Source organism: Carettochelys insculpta, chromosome 8 (genome assembly GCF_033958435.1).
Source record: "Carettochelys insculpta isolate YL-2023 chromosome 8, ASM3395843v1, whole genome shotgun sequence".
In the NCBI taxonomy this organism is placed as follows: domain Eukaryota; kingdom Metazoa; phylum Chordata; order Testudines; family Carettochelyidae; genus Carettochelys; species Carettochelys insculpta.
Genome location: NC_134144.1, coordinates 30363832 through 30386205, shown reverse-complemented (window position 1 = coordinate 30386205; position 22374 = coordinate 30363832). Strand labels below are relative to the sequence as shown.

The following is a 22374-nucleotide window of genomic DNA, read 5'->3' as shown; positions in this document are numbered from 1 at the left end:
TAAGTCTAAAAACAGCTACTCCATCACAAAACTTTTATCAGATAGTTTTTGGCATATGTATTATTTCCTAATTGTGCATAAATGTTATGTAAGGTGCCAGACTGTTATTCCATTATTCAGATGCAGAACAGGTCCATGGTAAAAACAGTATTGAAGGGATCTGGCTCTGCTAGTCTGCATCAACTCTGGACCAGAGCTGGGCATGAGGAGGCAGTTAGTCAGATAAGCATTCTGTCAGAACTACAGCCCTTCTCCTCAAGTTATCACCAAAGTTGCCAATAGATGTTGGTTGTAATAGGGGTATTCCTGTTACCTATTCAGCAGAAAATGGAGACACACACACACACACTATACAGCAACCAGATTAGGCTGAACAATCTCCATACTATAGGGGCATCCTAATATTAGGGGCTCTCTCTCATACAGGCACAATTTTCTCATGTTTCTTCCCCTTCTGTATTAGCTCACATGTATCATCTGGTCAACATAAACCAGACAGTAAATATTTTCCACCATTCCCAAACTGAGCTGGATTCAACTTGGTGCCCTGTTAGAGATAATTGTCCTTTGATATTTAGGGCAACTAGAAATCAGAGGTAAATTTTACCAAATGTGAAGCTTCCTATCCCACCTCCTGAGTCCTTTTGGGAATTTGGGGAGATTCTGCAGTATTTTTACAGCAAATTTGTTCAAATAATTTTCCCCTTCCTTATTCAATGTAAGATAGCAAAGTATTTTGCAGAGATTCTTCTGTTTTGCACCTGTCTCCCTGCTTGTAAGTTCTTGAAATGTATTAGATAAAACTTGGATGACCATGTAGTTCATGAAAGCATCACAGTTAGAAGTACTAACTCCTGGTACTTCTATGCTTTGAAGAAGGATTTAGAGAAGGAATCCTTTTCTTAGAATGTGTACCTCTCACTAAGATATGTTTCCAAACCTATTTAGCTAAATTTATTTTGAAACTTCAGTGGTAGCCACTGAGAATTTTTCACAGGATACTGAGAATTGAAATAACAATACTTTTTAAAGTGTATTCTCTTGCTGAACACTTTCCTGGTGATATTAGATGAAGGAGCAACAGCCAAAGTAGAATCATGACTCTCTAAAGAAGTGATAGATCGTATCTCATGATTTTCATAGTAGTGGCTATGACCTCTTACTTAGCATTTTCTCTTTTTACAGTATCTTGGTTGAAAAGGGGGATTTGTTCCAAACTCTCAGTCTATAGCCACTGGCGGAAAGATAACACTTACACAGGAACACACGATTTTTTCATACAGGCTAGTGATCCCTCTAGTCATGATGATACCAATAAATTCAGTTTAGCCTCTGGCAATTACTAATGCTTGATGCTTCAGAATAAGGTTAGCATCTCCTTAGAGTACCAAGTCAGGTGTAAAATGTTTTACTTGGGTGATCACATACACACTGTATAAAAAAAGCCAGAGCTGTATTTGATGCATAACCCTCAAGAATTAATATTACAGGCAGCGTTATATGCTCCAGTTGTGCCTAGCACTTTCCATTAACTTTAAACGTTCAGACTGAAACTTTGCATGACAAGAGCCTGGCTTGGCTGAATTTTTAGGAAACTTTCCATTTAAAAGGCTTAGCCATTTCTGTTTTTTTGTTGTTGTGTTTTGCTGGAGTAGATTTGGGTGAACTAACAGTTGGAGAAAAATAATTCCAAAATAATTGCATCCATGGCTGCACAGCTGCTGTTACCTACTTCCCTCTGAATCAGCATATACACATGGTACCAATTTTTTTGGAGTAAGAATTAGACACTCTCGGCTGCGTTCCTGTATTTTTTGTCTATTGGGCTCCATGCATTCTGGGAGGTGTTTTAGTTTTGTTTTCTTTTCCCCTGGCAGTGCATGTCAGACACCTACAGCAAGCTCCCAGAATTCTGGGACTTGGGTTCACAGTAGCAAATTCTCACGATTCCTCTTCTGTCATCCTATAATTGTCTTCTTCAAGTCAAGGACCATTTCAAACCGCTCTCAGCCAGCATGGAGGGAACTCTGCTCGATGTTGTGATCTAGGCACTCATTAATATATAGAAGCTGCTGCACATGTATTTGTAATCACACACGTGGGTCATTTTGGAAGACAGACACTGCACTGCCATGTTAATTTCATTAAAGGAGGACGTGAATTTACACTCCTGAAATTTCTGAATTGTACTGGACCAATTGATGAAATCCATGTGCCTGTTTTTAGATCTTCACCCTCAGGCCTCAGAGTTCATCAACAGAAAGGGGTGCATTTCCATGGCGCTCAAATGCCTAAATGATTCATCAGTGTTAACATAGGGTGTTTTTGAAAAGGTCCACATTGCTTGGATCTTTTGAAACTCACATCTGCTGTCTTTAATGAAATGTGGAAAATTTGCTCCCTTGGTGCCTATGGATATTAATGGTGTTGTCATTCCAGTAGAAACAGCTTACTGTCGGTTTTCCTTAAGAACCCACTTACTGGACACTTGTACACAATGAAAAACCTATTCAACTACCTACCTTGGGTAGCTGTAAAATGACAGTAAAGCACGCATTTAAATGAGAGGAGGTGTTGTCTCACAGTGAGGCTGCAAGTTGCTGAGAAATATCTACTGCATGGGCAGTGGTCCCTGTAAGCTGTGTGCTTGTGCGTCTGCTCAGGAGAGAATCAAAGGCTACCCAGTTGATTAACAGAACATCTACAGCTAGGTTTGAGTTTCTATTGGTGGTGCACAGTTGCACATGCCTTGGTGCACATAAAAATATTCTCTACATGAATGGAAAAAAATCTGCACATGGATGGAAAGGATAAGAGGGAATCTTGCCTATAGGATAACTTTTTGTGTATTTTGCACAACTTCTGTGACAGCAAGGGAGAGAGCTTCAAGGATGGGTAGAGGACAGAAGTGTAGAGATTTTGTGAATGTTGTGATCAGACAAAGGCTTTCTCTGAAAATTACAGCAAATCATCAGGGCCAGAGTCCACCATGCTCCTACTTTGAGACTAGAAGCTGAAATGTGGCAGTAGAATTTTACATTGTACCCGAGGTTGTTTAGGTGTATGAATTTAGTGAAACAGAAGTGTATTTTGTCTTTTCAAAATGCTTTGTGCAATGGTTTTGGAGAGGACTTTTTATTTTGTTTAGGGAACATGTAGTTTATTGGTGCATCTTGTCAAGAATAATCTGGCTTGATCAAATCATTCCAATATAAAAATCATCACTGGAACAAAACTACAAACTTTTTATCCATTGTTACATAAACTACTGCAAACGTTAGGCAAGATTACAATGAAGATGTGGGCCCATGCCTTACAGTGTGGAGTACACGTAAATGTGTTCAAGAACAACAAGAAGTCTTGTGGCACCTTATAGACTAACAGATATTTTGGAGAATAAGCTTTAGTGGGCAAAGACCCGCTTCATCAGATGCATGAGTGGGGGGTTGGTTTCAGAGGGGTACATCAAAAACAATGGTGCATCTAGCCCAGTATCGTATCTTCTGACAGTGGCTAGGGCCAAAGGCTTCAAGGGGAATGAACAGAACATGTCGGTTGTTGTTGTGGTTGTGGTGCTGCAGTAGATCATTGCCGCAGAACGTTCTCCATCAAGCCAATCTAGTTTTTTTATCAGCTTCAGGAGCTTTCTCTGCATATCTGTGTCATTCTTAATGGGGTTTCTTGCCAATTCTCTGTTTGTCTCTCCATATAGAGATCTTCCCTCCACTTCTCTCTGTTTATCCCTCTTCTGGGATGATATCACAAGATCCTCAAACATTTCATCTTTGGTAGTCTTTTGTCCTGCCCTGGAAATCAGAGTCAGAAGCTCTGCAATTGACAAGGGGCATGTTCTTTGTGGCTTTTCTGGGTGGCAACTTGCAAATGTTAAAATGTTTCCACCTTACTTCCTTTTGCCTAGAAACCCAGTTATAATTGAAAGCTGCTCGTTTGGTGTATGGCTGGGGACTGGCAGAAGGGCTTGGAAGTTTGGGAAGGGGAAAAGGAAAGAGGAGGGAGAGGAAGAGGCAAGGGGAGCGGAAAAAGAGGGGCCTTGAGTGTATATAGACACACAGGAAGGTAAGACCAGAGGCACAGGGGTGGAAGAAGTTGGATAGGAGCAGACAAGGATGGAAATAGGAGATGAACATGGGTTGACAGCTAGAGAAGGAAAGGGACAGGCAAGGTGCACAGGCACAGAAGCGTATCACCACTTGAACATATTTCTTCTAGAAGATGGCACTGAATTTGAGGTGTTCTGAATCTCTGTATTCCTCTCCTGTTGTGAAACCACTGGCAAAATATTTCTCTCTCCTTCTACTCCTTGGTCCACAAAGATAACGAACATCTACTGCAATCACCGTACTCAATTAACTCATGTGATAGAGGTTAGAGCAATGAAGCTAAAGATCTAAACCCTGCTGATAACCCATATGTGCAGAGGTCAATGTGATTCCACATTACAGCATATCAGGGAGTGGGGAGGTGGAATTCAGTTATTTTTAAAATTAGAAAGATACATTTTTTAAAATTACAATACAAGAACATTAAGGCTACAAAGTCAAGCATCCAAAATTTAGGAAAGGCCAGAAATAAAACTGTATAGAGACACGTAAAACATCAAAGTAAACAAATCAGTGTGCTGAACCTGAAAATACTGGTCCCCCTTCTGTAACTCTCCCACCACATATAACCTTTTTTTTGCTTTTACCATGGACTATGGGCCTAAGTGCTGCATAGCATACCTGGTTTTCTTGGTGATGCCAATGGCAAATTTGCAGAACCTGCTCTAGTCCTTGGCGCTGCTGCTTCAGATATTTGTCCAGTTGCCTCCTCCTATCTTGCAGCAGTTCAAGGAGGCTATCAATTTTCAAGCAGCTGCTGTGGGCTCCTTGCTTCAACTCAGGGTTTACATTTGGCCCATCACCTTTGAATTCTTCTATGAATTCAGTCAGCTCATGGCTTTTGTTTAAGAGAGCCAGTGACTTTTCCAAGAGCTCTGGAAGAATAAGATTTTACATGAAAAATCATGCTAACTTTTATTAATACACTATCTATTTTTCTTAGAGATGCGTGTCAGTCTAAGTCTGTTTGTTCAAGAACTCATCTGAAATGTAAAGAGCTAGGCCACCAAATTTGGTATGCAGCTTCTTCTTATTCCAGCTTACACAAACATCAGGGTTTGGTTGTGCCAAGAAACTGGGATGTGCCTAGAATTCGACTGTTTTCCATAACATGGAAAAGGAGGAAGAGATCAGCAATTCTGCAGAGTGACCACTGGGGTCAGGGAGCATGGGGGACAGCTATACTGCACAGTGATCACTGGCAGTAGCCACACTAGGAAGGGAGCAGCCATCTGGGTACAGGGCTAATCTTTGAATCATAGGATTGGAAGAGCTCTCAGGAGGTCATGAAGTCCAACCACTGCTCAAAGCAGGACCAATCCCAACTAAATCATCCCAGTCAGCACTTTGTCAAGATGGGTCTTAAAAACCTCTAGGGATGGAGATTCTACCACCTCTCTAGGTAACCTATTCCAGTGCTTCACCACCTTGCTGGCCACTGGCCTAGGTTATTGGCCTCTTTGCCACAAACCCTTTCCACCAACTCTCAGCCAGACCAGTTGTGTGATGGGGGGATGTGAGCCTGGCTGGGCCTACTACCACAACTCCCCCTCCCCTGAGCACTGCTGGGTCAAGCAGCACAGCCCTGCCCCCACCCCTACAGAAGCCGCAGCCTGCTCTCACCCAGCACCACCAGGCCACCCAATACAGAAACACCCGGCCAGCCCACATGGCCCCGTGCCAGAGAGCACTGACAGGGCAGGCCTACACAGCTTGCCTCGCCTTCACCTCCCAGACTGAGACTAGGCAATGTTGGGTAAGTTTTCTAATCTAGTTAGTATAAGAAGCATTCTTTTAGCCCATTTTTATATATACTCTCTATAATGACTGACATTTGAAAGATGACCTGCAAACGCAATATTGGCACTGTTTTCTTGAGGTTTGGCTGCTTTTATTTCATTTGGACGGAGATTTCAGCAGACCACTCCAAAGCAGAACTTCAATTACCTACCATGTTTTTCTCTGTGGACCAAAAGTCTCTAGAATGTCTGGTCTTCTATATAAAGTCCAAATAAAGGGTTTCATACGCAATACCTATACAGATGTTTCAGAAGGACAGATTTCTTCCTCTGATTGGGGGCATTTCTACTTCCTAGCTCCAAATAGAGTCCATATGAACTATTTGTAGCTGGAGTCACTGTCCATCGATGCCTTCCACCAACATACATGGCAGGTTGAAGTCTAGTGCATCAACACACTTCACTGACCCACAAGCTACATTCCTCCTAATGTCCAGCAGCACAATAACCCTTCACAGACATTTCAATGGGGATAGGATTAGGGCTTTTCAGGTATTTTCAGGAGGGATTTGAAGGAGGGAGTTATGTGGTGAATGAGGGAGGGAGAAAGGTGTTTCAACCATGCTGTATGGAGTGTGGTAGATGAGCTCTGGACAAGCACCTGCAGGGGATGGTTCTGCAAACAGCTTGTGAAAAGCAGAAAGTGAGAGTTAGGAACATGGAAGCAGACAAGAGGAAAGACAAACAGAAGTCAGGTTATGCAGGGCCTCATATTCAAACACAGGAAGCTTGAATTTAATGTACATTGAGGGGAAGCTAACAATGGTTGGAATGTTTCTGAACAAGACCAAAGTGATAAGCCAAATACTGTGGAACCGATTTTGCTGTCACAGATAATGGATGTATTTGAGGGGGACTCAATGAGAGGCAGGCAACTCCAAAGTCAACTGTAGTTAGCTATCAAGAAGCTCCACTCTCTAGACCACAGGAAACCTATAGTATTACACTAAAACTATCTGGAAACAAAATCTTATTGTGCAGAAAAATCCAACCAAACCAAACCAAAACAAAAACGGAATTCTTCACTGAATGGAAATTCCATTTTTTTTAAACAGGTGAAATCACATTTTATTCTGAGCTTTTTAAAATCTTTCTGGGGCTCCCTGAGCTGTCTGGAGTTACGGCAGACTACTAGAAGAGTTGGCCCAGTGTCTGGGAGTTCAGAGATTCCTACAGGCCACCTGAAAGGCTTGTAAATCTGGGCTGTTGAGCCATCAGGAAACCTGCCTTCTTTCTGCCTGTATTTCACTGAAATCATCACATTCCTGTGGAAAATTTTGATTTAGACCAGTCATCATTTCTGACAAAGATATTCCTTCAGAAGATTCCCAGCAGCTCTAATAAGCCTCTGAACAAGCCAGAAATACTGTACTCCATCTAGCTGAAGACCGTAGTTCACAAAATGTTTACTACAAGATGACATCTTGTGCAAGCAATCAAGGGCCTGTTAGTACTATACTTTTGGATAAAGTCATAAAGAAACCTTCTTTTTCTTTAGCAGGTTTTGCCATAGATATTAGGCTAAAAACTTGAAATTTAACAAGGATAATTCTAATAAAAAGTTACTTATTTACCCATCCCCCAAATCAGGTGTGCTCCCAGCACACAGCTAAGTTTACTTTTTAAAATTAAGAGGATCCATCACCATAGCTTGCTAGCTCCAGCACTTTTTTAAGAAAGACCATTCTTTTTACCATCTTTACAGCTGAGGAAGTAAGTTGTGCCTTTCTTGTAGAGACCAATACAGACATGATTTTCATTAATTATGCAACCATTCATCCTCCAAATTTCTAGCACTTAGGAAAGATATAAACAAAGAAAAGTAGGAGATCAAGAAGAAGGTGGAAAGGTGACAGGGAACAGCCAGCATGGATTTGTAAAGAACATATCATGTCAGACTAATCTGACAGCTTTCTTTGATAGGATAACGAGCCTTGTGGATAGGGGAGAAGCGGTAGATGTGGTATACCTAGACTTTAGTAAAGCATTTGACACAGTCTTACATGATATTCGTATAAAAAAACTAGGCAAATACAATTTAGATGAGGCTACTATAAGGTGGGTGCATAACTGGCTGGTTAACCGTACTCAGAGAGTAGTTCTTAATGGTTCTCAATCCTGCTGGAAAAGTATAACAAGTGGGGTTCCACAGGGGTCTGTGTTAGGACCTGTTCTGTTCAATATCTTCATCAACGATTTAGATATTGGCATAGAAAATATCCTTATTATGTTTGCAGATGATACCAAGCTGGGAGGGGTTGCAACTGCTTTGGAGGATAGGGTCATAATTCAAAATGATCTGGATAAATTGGAGAAATGGTCTGAGATAAGCAGGATGAAGTTTAATAAGAACAAATGCAAAGTGCTCCACTTAGGAAGGAACAATCAGTTTCACACATACAGAATGGGGACAGACTGTCTAAGAATGACTACAGCAGAAAGGAATCTAGGGGTTATAGTGGACCACAAGCTAAATATGAGTCAACAGTGTGATGCTGTTGCAAAAACAGCAAACATGATTCTGGGATGCATTAACAGGTGTGTTGTGAACAAGACACAAGAAGTCATTCTTTCGCTCTAATCTGTGCTGTTTAGGCCTCAGCTGGAGTATTGTGTCCAGTTCTGGGCACCGCAGTTCAAGAAAGATGTGGAGAAATTAGAGAGGGTCCAGAAAAGAGCGACAAGAATGATTACAGGTCTAGAGAATGTGACCTATGAAGAAAGGCTGAAAGAAATGGGCTTGTTTAGTTTGGAAAAGAGAAGATTGAGGGGCAACATGATAGCAGTTTTCAGGTATCTAAAAGGGTGTCATAAGGAGGAGGGAGAAAACTTGTTCTTTTTGGCCTCTGAGGATAGAACAAGAGGTAATGGACTTAAACTGCAGCAAGGGAGGTTAGGTTGGACAGTAGGAAAAAGTTCTTAACTGTCAGGGTGGTCAAACAGTGGAATAAATTGCCAAGGGAGGTTGTGGAATCTCCGTCTCTGGAGATATTTAAGAACAGGTTAGATAGATGTCTATCAGCGATGGTTTAGACAGTACTTGGTCCTGCCATTGGGGCAGGGGGCTGAACTCGATGGCCTCTCGAGGTCCCTTCCAGTCCTACTATTCTATGATTCGCTATCACTCTGGCTAATCTAGATAAGAGTCAGCTTACCCAAGCCTATCTTCCCTTGGGCTAACAATTTCACTTGATTGTTTCAGTTATGAACCCTCTTTTCAGCTATGACAATCAATCACTGCCAGGTATTCCCAGTTAAAATTGCTGTGTGATGAGAACTTCAGTCCAATAAAGATTGAATTGGGACCACCAATCTCATATTAAAGTTACCTGAGCTCAATTCACTTATAGTCTCTGGAGTAGAATTGCATCTGATTCACAGTGCCAGCCTTTGAAACACCTAGATTTCTGATACAATGCAAAAATGTTCAAGTTGCTACTCTATTACTGAACAATCAACTGCTGTTTATATTTTCTGCCGGTTGTTACGTTTTCTATAACAGGTTTCCTTAAAGTTTTTGTTAAAATTACGAGGCTGCAGTGTATGGATCTGTGGCAGAAAAAACACCAGACATTTGTGGGATTACAGTATTTTAGAATGGATTGCAGTTGTACTTAGTTGTGCAAGGAGATTGGGTCTGAGATGGTGGGAAGGCACCTGCCTGTCCACTTTTAAAAGATCAGAATGTTGGCATGGCAGAAAATGTTTCATATAATGATAAGATTTTCTTGAAATGTGAGAATTTTCCTGGTATGGCGAGGAAAACATAGATGAGCAAGTGAGAGAGAGAGGGAGTGAGGTGGGATAAAGGTCATTATTTCCTGGCTGCCATCTACCTACTTGTAACTTCACTTTAGGTTGTGAATGGAATCTCCTTGCACACAGGACTGAGGCAATTCAGCAGGGGAGTTAGTTTGCCACTATCACTCCCCGCATCAGGGAAGCCATTATGGGCAGCTGGAGTTTGAGGTTATCTGGAGGTCCATAGTAGCTCATTTCCAGCCCACTTCACCCCGTTTTGCCCCTACACTTCCAAAAGCTCAACTGTTGGGTAGGAGGTGAGGGCATATGTCACACACTGTTCCCTCATCTGCACACCCAAGAAGCTGTGGGATTGCTGAGGGAGTTTGGCACCAAGCCAGATTTCATCCTTTGCCCCAAGCTTCTATAAGAGCTCAACTCAGGGGCACAGGATTGTCACAGGCCAGCTTGCAGCCACCCAGAATGGCCCCTACCTCCACTTTCAACACACAGAAAAACACGGCAGGTTGAAAAAGCAGTATGGGGAACTCAAGAGATGGAAGAGCTAAAGGACCCAAGGGAGGGAAAACAGTAAGAACACAACAGGGAGGGGAAAAGGTGTTTAAGGGCAGCGTTATCAATTACCGGTACTTGTCAGATGTGTATTCATCAGGTATTATATTGCTAAGCACTGAGCAATACTCACTTTTTTGAGCTCTTTCTGCAATAAAGAAACTACCTTAGCAAACATCATTTCATAACAGAAGAATTTATTTGGGAAAACCAAAAAAAATCTTTCAAAGCTTAGTAATTCAAATAACTTACTATAGGACTGTGCTACAGGTCAAAGAAAGGAACCCTTTCCTTACCCTTTGCATGATGCTCATGCTGGTGAAGGAGCTCTTTCAACGATTCAGTGTTCTCAAACTCCTGGGCATTCTGAAGGAAATCCTCCACTTGGTCAATTTTAATAGCAAACTGCATTAGGAATACACAAGAGAAAAAAGTGCAGGACAGCAATCCTTAAAGTATAGCTTGTCACCATATAAGCTCCATTTCTGGTAACAAATTCTCAAAGAAGGGTATCAAAGAATCCTGGCGGCTATCAGTTACAACTTCCCAATATAAATTTTCAGAGGCAGCTGGGTGGCTTTTGTTTTCACAAGGTTCAGAAATGAATTGATCCCTTATCGTTTTGGATGTTTTCTGATATGACTGTGATTACAGATTGTCTTTTTATGATGCTTTTCTCCTACCTCCCAGGTTCAATGATAAAATGCTTTTAAAGGATCCTACAAGTTTTAAAGGTTTGTCTAAAATCCCCCTAATTAGCTATTGACTAAAGCTTTGCCCCTGACAATCAGATTTTATTCACGGATCCCCTCTAGATCCCTGCTGGCATGTTAGATATCTAAATCCCAGATGTCTCTGCAGAATACCTTAGAGGTAAATACAATCTTCAATCTGATATTTGAAAATAAAAATTAGTAGAAAGTGTAAATCCACTAAACCAATAATAAACAAATTACAGTGAAGCCATAGCACAAGTATCATTAAGATTAAGACAAGCTTATTGCTTAACAGTCGGTATTTCGAAGTGCTCTAATATCCACTTGCTTTGTCAGATTGCCCTGGAACTACTGGCATGCAGAGTAGATTTTATGGTCCAAATTTGAGGTTATTTGAGTTAGGGGTTCCAGAGAGAGAGTCACCTATTATGTTGTCAACATTTTACCATTATTATAACTTATTGTACACAGTCTGCCCAAACTATGGCTGTGAACTTCTCTAAATAGGTATCACCTGCTTAGGACTGATCTCGGCTGTAGGAAGCAGTATTTAAAAAGTTATTCTGGGTAACATTTGGAAAGCCGACGTGGCTCAGGCCAAGCTGACAAGCTGTAGAAAGTGCTGCTGAGTGCTTTAAGTCTGTATTATGTAGGTTTTGCACAGGTGCCTTTGATATTCTGGATATAAAGCACTGTTGACCAACCTTGTCTGTGCACTGGCCAAGATCTGAGATACTGAATTAACGTTACAGTTTACATCAAAATGTTCTTTTGGTTAATTGTATCCTCTGTGTCTGGTGTCATACTGCTCCCTCAGTAGGATAAATGGTCAGTTGTAATTACAGTAAACTCATATCCAGCAGCCCCGGGACCAGGAGGTTGCTGGAAATTCAAATATTCTGATAAGAGAGAGGTATATCTAGCAGTGCATAACAAGATTAGCTGTTGAAAAACAAACAAATGTATGCAGAATATTTTATTTACCAACAGCACTAGTATTGTACACTGTAATCTTATAATGTATTTGCTGTATTTATTTGTATTTACTTTCACTATACTGTACTTATGGAAAACGGAACTAAAATTTACCTATGGCTAAAATGCTGGTTAGTTGAGAATTCCAGATGATAGCATTTCGGACATGAAAGAGTTTGCTGTATTAGAGCTGTCACTATACAAACGCCCTAGAGTTTGGATCTACATCTGAACCCAGACCAGAATCTGATGTCTGCAGGTAATTTGTATCCTGATGAGAGTGACCAGCACCCCAGATCTTATCACATCAAACACTGGGTTGTTTAAAATCTAGACTTCAATTTTGTAGCTTTCTGCCATCTTTAGTAATTGGATTGCTCAATTAAGGAAGACCAAATCATTGAAATTCACACTTGGATCGAGTGTCATGCAGGGTATTGAAACCTATAATGAAATTAAGAAACAAGGTGAAAATTAAAATTCTCTGCTCTGCATGTCTATTCTCCTTTTCCTCATGATTTTTATGCTATACAACAAATCCATTACACTTCAACAATTGGGCTTTAAGTTTTGATTTTCATTGCAGAATATCCTTGTAATGATGTTTATGCTTTATCACAGTAAAGCAGAGATTTCACAAAAACAACAGACAGCCCAGAGGCAGCTTAAAGACAGTTTTACTATGGCATGATGTGAGTTGCAATTCGCACCATCATATGTAGGAAGTGAAAGAAAAAGAAACTGAGTCCTATAGAGATGGGAGTGTTGCATCAGAGCTAATTCAATCAGGGTGCACGTGGATAAGAAGGTGAAGATATCTAAAGTGGAAAATTCCTTATTGTAACGAGTGAGCCTTTCTCACTCCTTTTTCACGCCCATGGTGATGGTGTAAAATTTGCATATGAACTGCAGCCCAGCAGTTTTATGTTGCAGTGTGTTTTTGAAGTGTTTTTGCTTGAGAATGGCAAATATCAAGTCTGTATCTGTGTTCAGGGAGGTTAAAATGTTCTGCCACTGGTTTTTGTATGTTACCATTCTTGATGCTTGACTTGTTTCCATTTATTCTATTGCTTAGAGAGGAACCAGTTTGTCCAATGTATATGGCAGAGGGGAATTACTGGCACATATCACATTAGTGGATGAGCAGGTAAACCAGTCTTTGATGGTATGACTGATGCAGATAGGTCCTATGATGGTGCCATGAGGGTAGATGTTTGGACACAGTTGGTAACAAGGTTTGTTGCTGGGCTTGCTTCCTGAATTTGTGTTTCTGTTGTATGGTGTATAGTTGGTGGGGAGTGTGTGTTTCAGTTTGGAGGTCTGTAGGCAAGGACTGGCCTGCCTCCCAAGGCCTGAGAGAGCAAGGGAGCATCATCTAGGATAGGATGTAGATACTTGATAATGTGTTGGAGAGGTTTGACCTGGGGACGGTAGGTAATGGCAAGTGGTGGTCTGTTACTTTCTTTGTTGGGTCTCTCCTGTAGTAGGTGACTTCTAGGCACCCGCTTGGCTTTGTTCATTTTTTGAAAGTTGCCACCTTCTTGTCCAAATCCATCCTGATTGAATCAGCTGATGTAACACTCCCATCTCTGTATCCCTACTCTCTCTGTTTCTTTTTTCTTTTGCTTCATGCATCTGACAAAGTGAATTGCAACTCACAAAAGCTTATATCACCAGACTCCTTGCGTGTGAGGTTTGGGTTTTTTTGCACGGAAACAGACTAACATGGCTGCTACTCAAATATTTCAGAGAATTCATTAAAAGGAGAGAATCTCAAAAATAAATTTCTCATATTGTTATTTAAACCTACAGGATAATTCACAATGGTGTCTAACTTAGGCATGACTCAGCGTAATGGGTCAGACCTTAGGCTCTGCTCTAGCTGCTGTATGTTGTTTCTATGACACAGAGCAACCTCAAAGACAGATCAACCAGTCTGTTTAAGGATTTCCCCTGTACTGGGGGACACTGTGGAGGTGGTGAATTACCATAATGACTCCTATATCAGCCTCTTGCTGACTCCTTGATGTTAGGATGTGTCCTGGGCATCTCTGCATTGGGCTGATCTCTTGTTGCTGGAACAATTTGTGAATACTATTGGGAATTAGCAGAGTTAACCTCATCCCTGCTGCTGTTGTAATTTCTACCAGGCATTGGGACAGTACAGAACCAGTCCAAGGATCTGAGGTATAAAACATGAATTAGAACTACCCTTGTTCTCATGTGCCTAGTCTTGAGCTTTTGAAACAAAGGCTTGGGAGCCCCACATCCTCGTGCTCCCAAATTCTGGGGCAGATCCTGCCAACTCATTTGCCAATGCAAACACAAACGATAGTTAAATTCAGTGGACCATGCAGGGAGGGTACATACCACAATGGTTTGGAGTCCTGCCTTGCATGAGCTGCCTGTGCAGAAGTGAGGAGAGCTGGAGTGATGGAGGGGCATGGGCAGGCTGGGAGAGGAATAAGACCTGGGAACTATTGCTAGTCTCCTATCTTCTCGGAGTTGGACTCTAGTTTTGCACCACTGCACAAGTTTTTGCATGCTCTGTGCGTGTGGTTCTCATAATTGTCTGTGCTTGGGTGGATAGATAGGCAACTGCCTTGTTTCCAAGCTGCACTGTGACAACTACACATACATTTTAATGCACAGGCTTGAGTCCTGGTTTTAAGAATTTGGCCCTCAAAGAATCACATAATCTGAATCTTAGACAATAAAAAAGATCTATTGGGTCATGTCTAGGCCCAGTGCAGTACAGATTAATATTTAATTATTATTGTTCATTATTACTCTTCTTTTTTAAGTTAAACATTAAGTAAAAAGATATTGCATTTTCTACAGATATTCATTCTAAAGCTTCTGCTCATTTCCTCCTGGCATACCCCAAAACTGGAATGCCGATGGGGATATTTTTTAATTAATTGACCATTTCCATCAGTAGACATAGAAAGAAACAAACCCTTGAGGAACTGGGATTCGTTTCAAAGGAAGTGGTATTTAATTTTAAATACAAACCTCCAGAGCATTTTCAAAAAATGCTGCAGTGAGTTTCAGAAGTACTCTTCGCTTCTCTAGCATAATGATGAGGGCATCCCAAGCATCCCCCAGAGTCTCTGCCATGGCATCATACACATGGCTCTGCTCTTTGTTTTCCTCAGCAGTCTTGTCTGCTTCACGTAACAGGTCCCAGACTTGATCTTCCAAAGACTGCATGGCAGGGCACAGGGGAGAATTATAAACAAATGTGTTATTTCTAATCAGAATTCCAAATAGAACAATGATATTACTTTGGGATACATTTTCAGTTTCGCACAAGTCTCAGACTACTGGCGCCTTTTCAGGATAAAACATTACAAAAATTGAGTGCGTCTCTTCTTAGATATTGTATCCAAAAACTTACCCTTTGAATTCAGCTCTGTTCTTTGACACTCTCTCATGCAGTTTCGTAACATATTGGTGAAAAAACAGTGCTAAAATTTACATTAAAATATGCTCAGCTAGTTGAATGTAGATCACTCCTGAAGCTAGTAAATGCTCCTGTATTTTGGACAGTCATTGGTTAGAACATTGTACAGCCCTATTATCAAAAGTAACCTCCTACAGTGCTGGAGGTAAGTAAAACAAACAAACCCAAATTAAAGCCCTAAAGATATAGCCTACAACTCAAATGTAATTAACTCACAACACACCTAAAAGTCAGGGGCAATTAGATTAAAACTATAGGTATTGTCCTGTGTTTCTTCAAACTTGTTTTTTTTTTTTACATCCATTTAAAGAATATATTTTATGGGTACCGACCCAGTCATGGGTGTGCACCACCAGCAGAAACACAAGCTCCTGGCTGTGGGTGCTCTGCTAATCAGCTGGGCGGCATTTCAGTCTTTCCAAGTGCTCAGTTTACTAGGAATGCTGGTATTATGAAAGGAAAGCCATAGATTACAAGTAGCATTTCCAACTCTGCCTGGTGCAATGTTCAGGATGAACCACAAAATTACAATGTTATCACAAGGAAGACTCCAGTGTTTAATGCCCTTTACTGTAAGGCAGGATAACAACTTTACCACTTCGTATTCACGTTAAAACCTTCAGGGGGTCTAGAGAGTTGATTGTTTGTACTGTGCATGTTTTCCAGCTAGGGTCTTTATCATGAGAATAGATTAATGAAGTGCCAATTTCTGCTGTTATTACATGTATTATCTCAAGAATCTATAATGAGAAGAGAACTCTCCATGAGGCAAATGAAAAACTATGATAACTCATGCTCATGACACAGACTAATAAAAATGGAAGATAAGAAAACTTGAAATTCTCATGACAGAGATTGAACTGAGACTTAGAAATAAGAGAAAGCTAATTCATTATTGTGCTAAACACAACACCAGACTCTCCAGGTCCTAGATGTGAATATGATAGAGTCTGAATCAGGTATTAATCTTGGTTTACTGCAAGCCGGGCTTTGGGAACCATCCAATTCATATTACAACTATTATTCTTGACTCACAACATCTGAACCAAAACCAAATATTTCAATTTATATCAGCGAAAGACAGAAAAAAATAAAAGCTCAGTAATTTTTACTCTGGTTTCAGAGGGGTAGCTGAGTTAGTTTGTATCTTCAAAAACAATAAGTCCTGTGGCACCTTATAGACTAACGGATGTTTCGGAGCATATGCTTTTGTGGGCAAAGACCCGCTTCATCAGACACATGAATGGGGGGTGGGTTTCAGAGTAGGTATTTAAAGAGGTAGTCTCAGTCAAACGGAGGGGGCAGAGTTGAGATGGTCTGTTCAGTCAGGGAGGATGTGACCCACTATCATTAGCTAATGTGGAGGTGTGAACACCAAGAGCAGAGAAACTGCTTTTGTGATGGGCCAACCATTCCCAGTCTCTGTTCAGTCCTTGGTTGATGATGTCACATTTGCAAACTCCAAAGAGAAACTTCAGAGCTGCAATTCATTTGTAAATTTAACACCATCAACCAAGGACAGAGACTGGGAGTGGTTGGCCCATTACAAAAGCAATGTCTCTGCCCTTGTTGTTCACATCTCTACTTGAGCTACTGACAATGGGCCACATCCCCCCCGACTGAACTTGATTTCTCCTCTCTTGATGTTCACAACTCCACATTAACAACTGATAATGGGTCAGATCCTCCATGACTGAACAGACTCTCTCAATTCTGTCCCCCTCTTTGACTAAGACTCCCTCTCTAAATCTTCCTCTGAAACGCACCCCAACTTGTGCATCTGACGAAGTGGGCCTTTGCCAATGAATGCGTATGCTTCAAAATATCCCTGCTAGAACCCTGAGAACTCATGGCTAGATGCACTTGGTCCTGAGGTCTGCTAGCCACACTGTCCAGAAAGAAAATGAATTCAAATTCCTGGGGTTCCTGCTATCTAGTTCCTGCACACCTGGAGAGCGGTGGAGGTGAAAGTGGACAGAACAGACACATTTGTGACCTTGTGGGATACCTCTGTGATACCAATAAAATCAATTTAAAATAATGCTGTTTCCACACTAACATTAATTGGACATTTTAAATTCAAACTTGGTGTTAGAACACCTGAGAAGGGTGGGGCATGAAAGTCTACCATAGTGCCCCTTAAAATCGACCCAATGGTATTTACAGTGAAGACAGTCACTTTGTAAAATTGAACTAAGTGCCTTAAAATTGGACTTTATGCTCTAGTGTAGACAAAGTCTAAGAGAAGAGTTGGGTTTGTCAAGCTGAAGAATAGTTTCAGGCCAGAAACTTGTGGAACTGAGAAGCTAGAGTAGGACAGATGATGACAACATGGGTGACTGGTGAGAGACAGGTCCATATTTTTTCTTCAGTATTGAGGCCACTCAACCCTCAAGCATGTGATTAGCTGCTTGCATTATCTGGGAACAAAGTGATCCCTTTTTGCCATCTCCCTTTTGTAAAGGGCCTTGTATAGACGAGCCACGCATGATTGAAATGCAGCACTTTTGAAGTACCACATCCCGGAGCATGCTAATGAGGTGCTGAATATTCACTGCAGCACCTCATTAGTATTCTTCAATTTGGCCATTATCATGGCCCTTTCGAAATTTTGGCCAAGTGTAGATGTAGCCTTTTTGTTATAACTTTGATTGAAAATTGGATTTTGACGAAATGAAATTTTTCATGTGAAGTGTTAACTGGCTGCGGAAAGCTTTGACATTTTGTTGAAAAACTGAATACCAAAAATTAAAAAAAAAATATCATGGAGCCTCCTGGGTAGCTTGATTTCTTTCTCCTCTATTGATAAATTCCTTTGTTTTCAGTTTAAAACAATTTTAACTGAAAAAAAAATCCTGGGTTTTACAAAAAGAATTATTTTTTTCCCATTTTCACCTTAGTTTGTGTCAAAAATATATAAAAACTTTTTTATTAGGGAAACATAACGCATTGCATGAATTAAGAATTATAATACATTTTAGTCTGTGTATATAAGCAAAGCTGCCTATTGAAAGAAGGCTGGGTATTAGTTTAGGAGAGACAATAAACAGGCATGCACGCAAGCTCCGTAATTTGCATGCCTATTTGAATGTAGTTATAAACCTTATGCCCACTACGTGCAGATTTCAAACTGTTAACAGATAACAGTTTAAAGATGTAACACAACAGCCGTGTCTACACTAGCTGGCTATTTCGAAATAGCCAGGCCAACTTCGAAATAGTGCCCAGCACATCTGCAGGTGCTGAGCGCTATTTCGAAGTTGAAATCAATGTAAGGCGATGAGACATCGAAATTGCTATCTCCATCAGAAGATGGGAATAGCGCCCTACTTTGACATCCAATGTCAAAGTAGGGCATGTGTAGACGATCTGCGTCCCGCTATGTCGAAATAGCGGGGTCCACCATGGCGGCCATCAGCTGAGGGGTGAAAGACGCTCTGTCCAGCCCCTGAGCTCTATGGTCGCCACGTGCAGCAGCCCCTTAAAGGTCCCTGCCCCCTTATTTCCTGTGGCAGGAAGCTGAGAGTGTGCAGGTAGCAGCACAGACACGGGCATAGCCTGCAGGCCCTCTAGACGCCCCAATCCACCACCCAGCACCCATGGCAGACAGCCAGCCCCCCAGACACCCACAGGGCACCACCCCCAAGGGGACCCAGGGCTCCCAGCCATCCAGCGAGTGGGGGAAGAGGTGGAGGGGCCCCTCCTGGTCAGACGCTGCGATCTGGGACCTCCTGGGGCTTTGGGGTGAGGAGGAGGTGTTCCAGGTAACTGGAAGCAAGCAGTGAAATGCAGATGCGTTCTCTCGGCTGGCCGAGGGCCTGGCTGCCCAGGGTCACCCTGTCCGCACTCCTGACCATGTCAGGAGTAAGGTCAAGGAGCTGTGGCAGGGTTATGCCCGGGCCCGGGACATGGCCAATTGGTCTGGGGCCACCTCCCACTGCTTGCCCCTTTTACAGGGAGATCCTGGGCCCCCGGTACACCACTTCCCCCTGGCCACCCTTGACACCTCAGCCGACGAGCCCCAGCAGGCCCCGGAGCTGGAGTCCGGCCCAGAGGCCAGCCCTGCACCCCTGGGCCCTCAGAGGAGCCCACCCCTGGGACAGCAGAGGAGGAGGAGGGCTCCAGCAATGAGGAGGCTCCTCATCGACCTCCCCTCCTGCGGCTCCAGCAGGGCGTCCGCCCGTTGGGTGTCCCCCGACTGTGGGAGCGGACCATCAGGAATGTACCCCAGGTGCACACCCCCAGGTTAAGGGATGGGGACAAGGGACACAACCAGGGCCCTCCACACACCCAGCTGACAGCAGCCCACCATGGCCCAGCCAGACCATGGCCCCGAGGACAGCAGTGGCACGTCCCTCAGAGCTCGTCAGCACCTGCCCCCCAGGACAGCACCATGCCCCATCCCTGGGGATGGGGGGAGCAGAACCACAAAAGGGGGGTCACCACTGGGGGGGGATACCACACCCATAATCATCATCTATGGGGAACAGGGGATGGGGGACCAGCAGCGGAGGGGTGGGGGGATGTGGGCATGGGTCAGGGCCCAGACTAATGGCTGTCTCCGCTCTTCCCTGCTCTATTCCACAGCCGCACCATCTGAAGGCCTCGAAAGCACGGGTGCTGCGTCCATTGTGCCGGATAGCCCACTGGGGCCATCGCAACAGGGCAGCCCAGTGGCAGAGCAGGGACCAGTTCCAGGATGAGCCCGCCACCGCTGGAGCCAGCCACGGGCAACCGCTGACCTCCAGCTCCTCGCCACCCTCCAGCATCAGGGGGGAGGTTTCAGAGTGCAGCCAGCAAGTGGAGGAGCGCTGGCTCCACTTGCAGGAGAGAGCACTGGCCTGGCGCCAGGAGGCTTGTGGGTTCTTCATGAGGAATTTTGAGAGGATCGCTGAGCAGATGGCACCCCCCACTGTTCCAGCCACCATCCCGGCACCCCCCGCCATTATTGTACATAGTAGCTGTCCCTGACGTACATAGTTCCCCATTAATGTATAAGTTCATCGTTTTTGTTTCAAAAAGGTTTGGTTTATTTAAAACAAAACAAGTGTGTGGGGATGTGTGCTCTTTGGTGTGCAGTGGTGTGAGCAGTGGGGTTGCGGGGGGTGGCTCGCCAGCTGGCCCTGCTGGCGTTCACCCCGCAGCCTGGTCAAAATGGGCCCGCAGGGCCTCCCAGACCTGGAGCCCCTCATGGTCAGCGCGGCAACTCGGGGCAGCAGGTGGCTGGGGGGTAGGCCCTGCCAGCCTCCACAGCCCAGCCCTGCACAAATGCCTCTCCCTTGCTCTCCACCAGGTTGTGGAGTGCGCAGCATGCGCTCACAACCTAGGCGATGTTGGGGAGCCCTGCGTCCAGACAGGTGAGGAGACACCTCCAGCAGCCTTTGATGTGGCTGAAAGTCCTCTCGACCACCTGGAGTGCATGGTTCAGGTGGGTGTTGAACCGCTCCTGGCTGGCACTGAGGTGGCCCGTGTAGGGGCGCATGAGCCAGGGCCGGAGGGTGTACGCTGTATCTGTGATGAGGCAGAGGTGCATGGTGGTGTCCATCAGAGGGATCTCCTGCTGGGGGATGTAGGTCCTTGCCTCCAGCCGGCGGCACAGGCCTGAGTTCCTAAACACCCAGGCATCGTGGGTGCTGCCAGGCCAGCCAACATATATGTCCAAGAAGCAGCCCCAGCTGTCCACCATGGCCTGAAGGACCACCGAATGGTAGCCCTTCCTAGTCAGGAAGTGTCCTCCACTGTGCTTCGAGCTCGGATGGGGATGTTGGTCCCAGTGCCGCGAAGCAATTCGGGAACCCCATGCTAGCAAACCCCGCGATGGGCACATCCAGGTCCCCAAGCCACACGAGCCTGTGGAGCAGCAGGGTGTTCAGTGCACGGACCACCTGCGGGGGAAGGACAAGAGCACCCGTGAGGGGTGTGCAGGGTGTGCCTGGCCCACCCCCCCGGGGTCCGCCACCGGTCTCTACCTCTCCCCCGGGGTCCCCTTACCTCCATGATGACAGCCCTGACAGTGGCCTTGCCCACACCGAACTGCTGTCCTATGGATCAGTAGCTGTCTGGAGTGGCCAGCTTCCAGACAGCGATGCCGACCTGCTTCTCGACGGTGAGGGCACATTGCAAGGGGGTGTCCTGGTGCTGCAGGGCAGGGGTGAGCCACTGGCAGAGCTCGAGGAATGTCTGCTGGCACATCCGGAAATTCCAGAGCCAGCGGTCGTTGTCCCACTCCCCAAGCACCAGCCACTCCCACCACTCTGTACTGGTGGGGTACCTCCATAGCCGGCGGTACGTCCGGTGGGGGGATGTTGGGAGGGCTACATGGTCTGGGGTGGCTTCTTCATCCCCCAAGGACGACAGCTCATCTTCTTTTAGGAGATGCTGGGTGGCCTCCTCCCTGGCACCGAGCAGGGTGGCCACTGCTCCGGGGGCAGCTGTGTGGGCTTCCTTCTGCAGCTGCTGCTGGGCGTCCATGCTGCACGCATAGAGTCTGTGAGTGGTTGTGGGATCTGTGGACCTGTGCTGTGCAGGCCGAGTCTGCCTGGGAGGGGCTCTTTAAGGGAGCAGCTTGCTGTTGCCCCAGAAGGGCTAGTCTGCCCTGTGACCCTGTCCACAGGCTTTCCTAGCCCCCTTAGTCCGATTGGGGCTGCTTTTGTGTGTAGACGCTCCCCTGTGGGGCCTATTTCGATTCAGTGCTTTCCTACATTGATGTTGAATGTCAACAGCACCAGCCCTGGAGGATGTGTGGACGCTACTCATCGAAATAGCTTATTTTGATGTAGCGTCCCAGAGTAGACGTAGTCAAAGTGGGAAGAAAATGAAAGTCTATATCAGAATGTTTCAGAACACAAGGAAATATTTAAAAATTTTATTTTTTTTAAACAAATGAGAAAAACCATAAAGTTGGATGTATGAGTCACAAATGATGTAGCCCAATGAGTAAATGTAAATAGTTAAAGACTAATTCTAAGTCTACAATAGTAAAC

The 22374-nt window shown here is 44.1% G+C and overlaps 1 protein-coding gene across 1 annotated transcript in view; it reads right to left on the bottom strand.

Annotated features, from left to right (window-relative positions):
* CCDC141 (coiled-coil domain containing 141) overlaps positions 1 to 22374 on the bottom strand; it is a 211086-nt gene that overhangs the window by 152025 nt on the left and 36687 nt on the right. Inside the window, 3 exon segments of the mRNA XM_075001976.1 lie at positions 4743 to 4996; positions 10531 to 10639; positions 14941 to 15132. Coding sequence (XP_074858077.1) covers positions 4743 to 4996; positions 10531 to 10639; positions 14941 to 15132 — 555 coding nt within the window.